General features: G+C 38.3%; 2 protein-coding genes across 17 annotated transcripts; one reads left to right on the plus strand and one right to left on the minus strand.

Annotated features, from left to right (window-relative positions):
- Window positions 1-153: 153 nt before the first annotated feature.
- LOC110830779 (GPN-loop GTPase 1) lies at window positions 154-9,941 on the plus strand. 14 transcript variants are annotated; one of them, XR_015533530.1, is made up of 9 exons: window positions 2,008-2,134; window positions 3,425-3,647; window positions 3,914-4,278; window positions 4,400-4,629; window positions 4,884-5,095; window positions 5,219-5,347; window positions 7,105-8,501; window positions 8,743-8,939; window positions 9,333-9,941. XR_015533530.1 is itself a non-coding variant. In XM_022066053.2 (7 exons), the coding sequence occupies exons 2-6, from the start codon at window positions 3,428-3,430 to the stop codon at window positions 5,326-5,328; spliced, it is 1,137 nt and encodes a 378-aa protein (XP_021921745.1). In that variant the 5' UTR covers window positions 154-257; window positions 3,425-3,427; the 3' UTR covers window positions 5,329-5,347; window positions 5,454-5,764. The 14 variants fall into 14 exon arrangements, 7 of the variants coding, with proteins under 7 accessions (XP_021921745.1, XP_021921743.1, XP_087198485.1 ...); XR_015533531.1 differs by having other exon boundaries at window positions 8,757-8,939; XR_015533528.1 differs by having other exon boundaries at window positions 7,105-8,497.
- On the minus strand, window positions 5,614-8,340 carry LOC110830780 (GPN-loop GTPase 3). Of its 3 annotated transcripts, none has more exons than XM_022066058.2 (4): window positions 8,240-8,340; window positions 7,117-7,313; window positions 6,276-6,599; window positions 5,614-6,108 (listed from the first exon to the last, which is right to left on the minus strand). In XM_022066058.2, the coding sequence occupies exons 1-4, from the start codon at window positions 8,336-8,338 to the stop codon at window positions 5,823-5,825; spliced, it is 906 nt and encodes a 301-aa protein (XP_021921750.1). In that variant the 5' UTR covers window positions 8,339-8,340; the 3' UTR covers window positions 5,614-5,822. The 3 variants fall into 3 exon arrangements, with proteins under 3 accessions (XP_021921750.1, XP_021921751.1, XP_087198486.1); XM_022066059.2 differs by lacking the exon at window positions 8,240-8,340 and adding an exon at window positions 7,904-8,045; XM_087342360.1 differs by lacking the exon at window positions 8,240-8,340 and having other exon boundaries at window positions 7,117-7,364.
- Window positions 9,942-10,107: the final 166 nt, after the last annotated feature.

Here is a 10,107-nt window from a genome sequence, read left to right on the forward strand (position 1 = left end):
CTATAAAAATTTGTGATTAGTCGTCGTCAAAAAAAAAAATGACGTCATCAACAATGTCTACTATAAATAAAATCGGCATTGTTGTGGAACACAACAATGCCGAGTAAACAAATAACGCTTCACAACAAAGAAATCAAAAACTATCAAGCCAGTCGCATTATCACTGCTCCAGAAGCAGCACATCGCCTCCAAACAGCGACATAAAACTATTTAAGAAATGAAGGAAAGTGAAAGAAAACGTTGCCAACACCAACAAGGTAATCTGATACTAATAATAATATTCAACCAATAAGAAACTAAACTAACCCCCCGAAAGGGGGTAGTTTAGTGCCTTACTCAAGATTTTAAAATGCAACTCACCCCATTCGGGGGACTTAGTTTAGAGTCTTACACAAAATTTTAAAACGCAATCCCCTGGGGGAAGGGTTGGTTGCGTATTAAACAAATGACCAACCCCTCGAAGGGGGGTTGGTCAGTTGTTTTATGCACCATTCGGGGGGCTTAGTTTAGTTTCTTACTCAAGAGTTAAAACACTTGAATGAGACATAAACTAACCCCCCGAAGGGGGGGATTAGTTTAGTGCCTTATTCAAGATTTTAAACACTTGACCAAACCCCCGAAAGAGTGTTGGTTAAGTATTTTAACCACCATTCGGGGGGTTGTTTAGTTTCTTACTCAAGGGTTAAAACACTTGAATGAGACACTAAACTAACCCTTCCGAAGGGGGGGGTTGGTTGCGTTTTAAACACTTGACCCCCGAAGGGGAGTTATTTTAACGTGTTACATAAGATTTCAAAACGTAACCAACCCCCTAGAAGAGGTGTTGGTCAATTGTTTAAACCATCAATTTGGGGGGTTTAGTTTATATTCTTACACAAGATTGGTTGCGTTTTACAAACTTGACCAACCCCCCCTAGGAGCTCCGAAAGGAGCGCCCTGCTCTAGTGTTGTAAATTGTTGCAAGACTCTGTTTCTGGGGGTTTTGAGGAGGCTAATGCAGGATTGGTAAGATTTCAGGTTCTTAAGGCAGTGAGTATGAAGATGATTGTCTTTTGGGATGTTGCACCATGTCTTCTAGAAATTGACCAATGTTTTAGAGGTGGTTACTGCCTTTATATTCAAGGGAATAAGTCCCCCTTGTGATGGATTAAGTATGGAGATGTGACACATCTGTAAGTTTCTATGAGACTTGGCACAACATTACAAAAGACAGTTGTCTATATATTTTGAGTGTGTGACTATGCATTTGTTACCATGCAATTCAGAATTTTTTGTCTTCCCATTTGCTATGTGAAAATGATAAAAGTTTGATCCTACCCTTGTGTTTCCAGTAGATGTGAAACTTGAATTTTTCATAAAGAAAATAATGCACAATATGGGTGTTTGGGAACAGGGTGCTAAGGAGAATATTTGGACCTATGACGGATGAAGGAATTACATCATGAGGAGGTTTATGAGTTGTGATACTTATAACATGATCTAACCAAGTATTTTGAGTGGGTGTGTTGTGTATCATTTAGAGGGGAGATCTGAAATCTGTACAAAATATTTGTTAAAAAGCCTGAAGGAAGTAACCAGTTGAAAGATTTTGATGTAAATCGGAAGATACTATTAAAACAGATCATAGGAAATTTGGGGCAGGAAGGTGTGGTTTTATGTGGCTCTGTTTTATAACGTGGGGCTCATGTTTACAAGGTTTTAAACGTTACATTACAATAAAAGGCGAAGCATATCTTGGATAGTATAGCGACTATCAGCGTTTCAAGAACTATATTGACGTTTCTTCATTATTTGCTACTTTAAAACGTATTTTATCGGTTGGTTACATATTACTGATGTTGTCTAACCTGGGAATAACGAGTGTGGCGCTAATGACAGCTTACGTACTAATAACAAACTTTCCTACTGCTTAATGGTATATGGTGCACGTTGTACAGTTGCGTGACGACTAATATATATTTCGTTGAATTTGGTGAAATTAAAGGAAGAAAATAAGGTATGAAAATAACGTATTCTCGAAGAATTATAGAATATTATGAGAACGTATATCTGCATCTGAACATGAAGTGTTATTACAGTTACTGGACCTGGAAGAATCTAACGTCAAAGTGTCGGCTGTATGTGCTTGTATCATGTATAATCCTGGCCTTTCTAATTCATATACTATACTACTATTAACCATACTATAAAAAGTTACATTTTATATTCTCTCTCATTCAACTATGCAAAAATTGTTGGAGTTGGCTTGAATGTCTAAATCGATATATTGATGTGGAATGAGTATATTGCCCATAAATCGTAAATTCGAATTGTAGGATGTGACATTACTTAATATTCACAAGCAAAGACCAAACATTGGTCATAAAGTATCTGTTTTCAGACCATTCTGATTATGAAATGCATCAGACAGATGTTAACTTGCACAGACTTTACTACTGGTTTTGTATACGTTCATTTTATTAGCTATACTAGTTTCTTGCATTTATTGACGCATATGAAATGTAAATTATGCTAGCAGAAGTTCTGTAAGTATGTCAAATTCAATTAGAATGTTATTCAGTACTCTGCAAATTGAATCCTGTGTTCTTGGAGGCTATAAATAGTTGAAATGCTGTCCCATTGTATTCCCCATTGTTATGATTTTCCTTACTTGGTTGTGGAACTTAAAAGAGTACACCCAGTTTCACATGCAGAGATAATTCTGTAGATGAAGGTGGCTGTCTTCTGGGTTGATATGTTGTGTAGTCTGGTAAAAGTAAACTTCTACCAGACTCTGCTGTGAAATCTTAAAATCCTACATAATTCTAAAGTTCTGTTAAATCAGCCTACACATTTCTAAAATACATGCACAAAATATAATGTGGACTGTCCCTAATTGCCTCAATGCCGTAATTTTCCTTTTTGCCCATTCTTCCATTGATCATATCCCCAGTAGTGTACTGTACTACAAAATTACGAAATATATTTTGAGCCAGTTATACATTACAGTCCATTCTATTTAAGCAAAAAAGGACTGTTATAATTCCTAGTGAAATTATTCAGAAACACCTTTTCTTACCTTTAATTTTGTTTCCTTTTAAATTAATGTAATATTTTGTGATTGTAATTTGAACAGAATTAATCAACTTGTGTGTTGTTCCAAGTGTTTGCAGTTTCTTTTTCTTTGAAAGGTGGTTACCATTTGTTTTATACAGCTTAGAGGTGTGCTATATAATGTGTATCTTGCAATTAATTAGTTGAGTATTAGGAACTGCAGGGTAGGGGCTAATAACAGGGTTTTGTGGCAATGGTGATTTGGCTTCACAGCATGGATGCTATTGATCAACTTAATATGTATTAAATTCTTAATGAAAACATTGTACTGGCAGCTAAATATTGTATCTTTTTAAACACACATGCTCTCTAATAATACTTTTCTGTGCAGAACATGTCTGCCTGTCAAGAGATGACTGAAGAGGGTCCGTCAGATGCTGAGGCTACGAAAAATGTACGGCGCCCCATCTGTCTCATTGTGTTGGGTATGGCTGGTTCTGGGAAGACTACTTTTGTGCAGAGGCTGGTATCACATCTGCATGGACAAGCAAACCCGCCGTATACAATTAATCTGGACCCAGCATGTTTAGAGGTCCCATACCCAGCAAATATAGGTGAGTTGAAATTAATTTACTGTATTTTGTGGCATACTTTTTTTTAATTACACTAAAATCACAGTGTGCCTTATGGATCAGTATTTTAGAATAATAATTTTTAATTTCTCCTTCCAAAACCATTGCATGTCTTATACAATAGGAAGTATGATAATCCTGTTAATAAACCAGCTGTCATTAATTTTGTTCCCACCCAGGTTTTTCAAGCCCTTTCATATTCGATTTTTGGCCCACATGCATCGCGCATGAATTCTTCCATGTTTCAGATATACGAGACACTGTGAACTATAAGGAGGTGATGAAGCAATATGGTCTTGGTCCAAACGGAGCCATTGTCACATCCTTGAACCTTTTTTCCACCAAGTTTGACAAAGTAATCTCCCTCCTGGAAAAGGCCTCCTCTACACATGAGCTAACTGTGATCGACACTCCAGGCCAGATCGAGGTGTTCACCTGGTCTGCCTCTGGAAACATTATCACTGAAGCCTTAGCATCCACATTCCCCACTGTTGTGGTGTATGTAATGGACACCATACGCAGCGTGAATCCTGTCACTTTCATGTCTAACATGCTTTATGCCTGCTCCATTCTGTATAAGACCAAGCTTCCATTCATCGTAGTCATGAACAAGGTGAGAGGCCACTTTCTAATGTTTTTGATTTCATACGAATTATGCTAGGGCCTTCAGAACAGTATCAAAGCCGTGCCTCTCCCTCACTAACTGTGCACTCTGCATGTTACTTAACGTGCAGGTGGATGTCGTTGAGCACAGCTATGCAGTGGAGTGGATGCGTGACTTTGAAGCATTCCAAGAAGCCCTGGAGTCAGAAACTTCTTACATCTCAAACCTGACACGGTCCATGTCACTCGCCCTGGACGAGTTCTACAGCAACTTGCGGTGTGTTGGTGTGTCTGCTCTTACTGGCACCGGAGTGCCCGAGTTCTTCTCACTGGTTCAGGATGCAGCTGATGAGTATGAGAGGTGAGCATCATGATGGTTGAAAAAAGGTTTTCATGGGATGATAACCCAGTGTGTCCACAATACAGCATTGCCATATTTCAAACACATGGTTTGGCTTGTGGACACCCTGAGTTAAAGTGAATCTTGGGCAGGTGTAATTTGGGTTATAGTGGATCAAGGTAAAATCCTGTTTACCAGCTGAATAACAATAAATTGTTAAAAAACACTGTATACTGTGCTGTGGCAGCGAGTGTTGATGTGGTTTGTTGTGACAGAGACTACCGAGTAGAGTGGGAACGACTCAGGAAGGAGAAGCAAGTCGACGAGATGGTGCAGCCAGTACTGGAGGAGGAGGGGAAGCCTGTTTCGCTGGTGACAGCAGTGCCAATAGGGCAGGAACTGGCAGATGTGTACCTAAAGCATCCTGCCAATGAGAGCAGCGATGATGAGGAGGGAGAGGAGAATGTGCCGCATCTCACGGAGAAAGGTAGGTCACTGCATGGTTATTAATGTGTTGGTATACATTTTACATGCAATTATTTATTTACTCCTTTCTGTTTATTGAACTAGTATTACATATACATTTAAACGTTTCTTTGTGTTGCTGCAGAGATTGAAGAGGAGAAGGAACGAGAGTCGTTCTATAATTTCCTGACACAACAGAAACAAGTGCAAGAAAAACGGGTCTCAGCGGCTGCAGAGCAGACGCATAAGAAGTGATGGGGCAAAGCAAGTGCAGGTAAGTCCAAGTATCTAAACAGTCTTTCTAAAGACAACTCAGACGGTTGCATTTATGAATGCCAATTAGTTTATTCATAAGAAGCAAAATTCTTGGATTGTTGCAGTTGTCACATAGAGTAGGGGGATATTATGAGCGCGTGTGGGATGCACACAATTCATAGGACTGATGACTTGTTTCATCTGTCAGGATTCTGGTGCTCCTCTGAGGTTACTCCGCCAGACAATGCTACTGCACGACATGTCTTTTGATTGAAGAGCATAACATCAGTGATCTGTACATATATTTAATACAATCAATTCCTTTATACATGTGGTGTCTTGTGTTTATGTTCCCTTTAATCACTTGGAACGTGTACATAATACTTTTTCACTGCAAGAGAGAACTGAAGATTAAATAATGTGGTTTTGACCTTCACATGAATTGTTTTAATGTGTTTATGGTAGACAGCAGTCATTGTTTGTCACCAAATCTCTTAAGATTCATGCAATCCATTTAATCCATTCTTATCTTCTCTATCTTCATAATCAAAGTCGCACATCTTGACATCAGCTTCCTCTCCATACTGGATCATGTTGTTAATCATAAGCATGAGGTCAGCAACGTTCTCTTCGTCCTTAATATTAAGAGGGTAGAACCTCACAAGACTGTAGTCTTCTATGAGACGACCAATAGCTTCTGTTAGGTGGCGATACTTTTCACTCCATTTGGATCTGGTCTGCACATCTCCCAGTAGGGTATGTGGGTCAGGCTCCAAGTACCTTAAAAGCAGGTAAAAGTACTATACAAAATTATTCTGCACCATAGAGATACGATTGAAATATATTTACGATATCTTCCTTGGCTTTTTTGTACAATTCCATGTTGAACACAATTAGGATATACACAATGTATGTATGTAATAGTTGTTTACTACAATGTAACCAACCTGTCAAGCTGGTTTCGTGCACTCTTACTGAGCAAGTCCATCTTCGTGAGAATGTTGATATGAGGAAGCTCCAGATTTACCATGACACTGAGAGCTGCCATTGTTCCTGACAAGAACTTTGCTCCATCCACCATGAACTGGGAGTCCACCAGAAACACCCCGCATACACGGAAGTTCCAACGCTGCTGGAGCAGTTCCACAAGCTGGCGCATGACTGTCATGTGCGTGTACAGCTCTATTTGACCCGGGCAGTCGAACAGAACGTAGTCATCGTCCACATCACCAAGTTGCTCCTCCAGCCAGCCAGAATTCTCCATCAGGTACCTGTCAAGCTTTGAACTGAATTAAAACTGACTGAAGGTTCAGCATCATTCAAACCACAGCACATGAGAAGACATGAGGCCAAGCAAATTCTGTTGTTCCCATAATCTCAGCCTGTCTTTGTTATCTACCACATCCTTCACAAGGACACAGTTGATATCACCACTGTGAGAACCTCATGTCTTAAGACAATTCGGCATTTGTTTGCTCCACATTTCTAACTTCACACCGAACTCCCTCTCATGACTCATGTAACAGTAATTTCTGCAGTGATTCAGGAAAGAATGAACATAGCTGTATTTCCTAAACCATCAATAGTACCAAAACAGCAATGTGGAAATGCAGTTTAGGTGTGACACTAGCACTACAATTAGTGTAGCTCCTTAAAAAATATGTAAAATTTGCGAAAGTAATTGTTTTGTATAATGTGAAAAACCCATGGTAACCAATGAAATCTGTATTTAGTTGCTGGCCAAAATACTCTGCACTGTATTATCTGTTTATACAGAAATATACTCACTCCATACAAAACACCAGGCCACCATTGGGTCCAAATTTGAGATCAGCATCGTCCATTGCATCATCCAAGTGAATCAGTTCCCTTATATCAACCAATGGTTGATAATCAAAATATTCAGCTGCTGGATCAAGGTTCACAACATCAATAGTCTTCCTGTCATCTGCAGCTTGCTTGACTATTGTAGAACAGTATGTGGACTGAAAAACATTGATGGTTTTATTGTCTCCTATTTTCATTTCATCTTCCATATCAAAATCCAGAAATGGTCCAAAGCCTTTTACAGGATTTTGTATTCAAACTAAATCATTAAATACAAATACTGAAAGACTACCAGGTTACAAGCCACGAGCGCATAACAAAGGTTCGGACTGGTTACCAAGCAGCCCTGAGGATGTGAGCAGACATTGTCCACTGAACGTTGGCAGAAGATATGGTTTATTCACCATTCAGAAACCTGACGCAGCTAGTAACCCAAGAATCCTTCATCAACTTCAGTTGCTGTGAAAGCTTCACTGTATACATGATAGTGTCATGTTTATGTAAAGGAAATGTGTTACAGAATGAATGTCTTGACAAAATTATTGAGATTTATTGTGAAGATTAACTCATGAAGGATACATAAAATCGGGCAGAATTGTGTAAATGGTAACAATTAATTACAGTGAAGCACATATCAGACCTGTGTTGCATAACAGCAAATATTTGAGTTTGTATTTTCTGACTAGAATGTACTATTGTCATTACTGATACCCATTCACAAGGTATATTGCATGGAGGTTAAGTATACCTTTCCACATCCGGCAGGACCCATAACCAATTGTGCGTATCGCATTGTTTCGTAAAATTTGAAAACGAGATTATGATTAGAATCTGGTTAATTCATGGGATTTTGAATAATTTGATAAGTTACATATTCTCGGAAGTTTTTTCTGTTTCAAGTTGCTTTGGGCTTAGTGTGTGACCAGGAATAAATATATAAATTCACTACGATTTCGACATCAACTGCAATTTCTGTGCACTAAACAGTCTTCATAAATTCAATTCAAATCTCAAATACAGATGACCAGCATTAAAAACATTCTCAGATAAATTGCTATTACGTTTAGCAGCACCGTATACTAACCGGAATTGGTACTAGTACGTATAATGTTGGTGTTCCTGCAAGCGCAGTAGGTTCATAGGAACCGGAATAGAAGTTGGTGTGAGTGGTCGACATCCGCATAGCAAGATACCATTGGTTTAAGTTCGTATTGTGATGAATGTGTTACATCACTTAAAATGGCTGTAGTTGAGGCCAAGGAAGAATGGTGCTGTTGCTGATTTTCCGCCAGGAAACGTGAAATTTGCAGATGTTTATGGGCGTGGAAGATCTTCCGAAAATGTACGTAAGTAGTTTGGTTTCGAAGTTGCCATGCTCTAAGCTGTGTCGGAAATTGCTTTATGTGTATGTGGTTTTATCGTCAGTAACCCTATGCAATTTCACATGTGATACGAAACTTTTGTTATTTCCCTATTGGACAATACTTCGAATTTGTGTAATTTCTTTTTCAAATTGTGTCAATAATTAAAGGTATGGCACACATTTCTTTTTACTCCCTTCCATTTCAAAAAATAAATCATCTTCAGCCTCTACACTCTAGTTGGGGTAAACAACACTCTTCTGGTGATTGAGATGAAGCAGTTAAAGAGTTGACAGCAGTGCCACGTCAACAGTTGTATTGGCATTGATATCGAAAGTATCTTCACTGCCCTCATCTGTGAGAGAGAGGGAGCAGAATGAGGAAGATTTCTGGTAATGGTGCTTGGAAAAAGAGACTTCCGAGGTATGATTTTTACTAGTGTTGTAGTTGATTGTGGTAAAAACTATATACCTTCTGCTCCCAGATGAATAGGGTGTACCCTCTGCTCTTTTGAACAGGTGGCATATTCCCAGCTTTATGAAAAATTATACAGGTTGATAAAAAACAGCCAGTCTCCTTTTTGTGTTATTTTATTAGTTTGAAAAAAGATTATAATTACTCATTGTTAACAGTGCATCATGGTTTTAAACTTATATATTATGAAGAAGTGGTTTGAATATCCTGCATTGTTTCTGTTATTATTTAGGGATCATTTGAAACGTAAATTCTAGTATTTTATTTAATAACAAGGTACTTTTCTCAATAAAATTAAAAATAAAACTGTACTGCAGTGTTAATTTTTTTGTTTTCCTCCAGGTTTTTAACAACAGGCTTTCATTCTGGACTCAGGCAACATTGTGAATGATGGAGATTATCGGCAGTCAACCAAATAGTTCACAATGCTTTCACTGTTTTGTGGGAGGAGCTACTTGATAAATTCGTGCCAGGTCCAAACAGTTGGAAAGAATGGCAAAATAATTCTATAGATGCCAAAAGCACTTTTCTGTTGGAGCTGCTGATGCTAAGAAAAGATTGATCACCATTGTGGTAGAGGCAGGAGGAAAGCAGAGGGGCAGAGGAACTTTGTCAAGAGCAGAATATCGTGGAGCGCGTAGAGGATTGGCCCAAGATGAAGATATCAAGGAAAAATTTGCTAGCTGTATTTCATAAGTAATTTATCATGGGTTAATACTTAAAAATGGGTTCAAAATATCTTATATAATGAGGATAATCATAGGAGAAAATGTGTATACATTGTGCCCTGATATAAATAAAGTTTCTCACAATTATGTAAACAGACCAGATATTTTGCATAAGTATTGCATTTTTATATTTTGTATTCCTTTGACAGAAGAAAGTGGCATCTATATACCTCCACATGTACTTCAAATATATGTTCATAATAAAGGTATAACTACAACTGAATCTGAAAACCTGTATTTGATCCCAACTTCTGCCCACAGTTTTTTCAAGATGTTCATAGTTCCACAAAGTCGGTAAACTGGTAAATGCCAACACTATTTTCTCTATATGTCCCATATGTATTATGACAGATAGACAGTCCACAAATCCATACTGGTTTCACATTCGT

The sequence above is a fragment of the Zootermopsis nevadensis genome, unplaced genomic scaffold (assembly GCF_977971745.1).
Source record: "Zootermopsis nevadensis isolate Lab colony 2312 unplaced genomic scaffold, Znev_1.0 Znev_ptg000003l, whole genome shotgun sequence".
In the NCBI taxonomy this organism is placed as follows: domain Eukaryota; kingdom Metazoa; phylum Arthropoda; class Insecta; order Blattodea; family Termopsidae; genus Zootermopsis; species Zootermopsis nevadensis.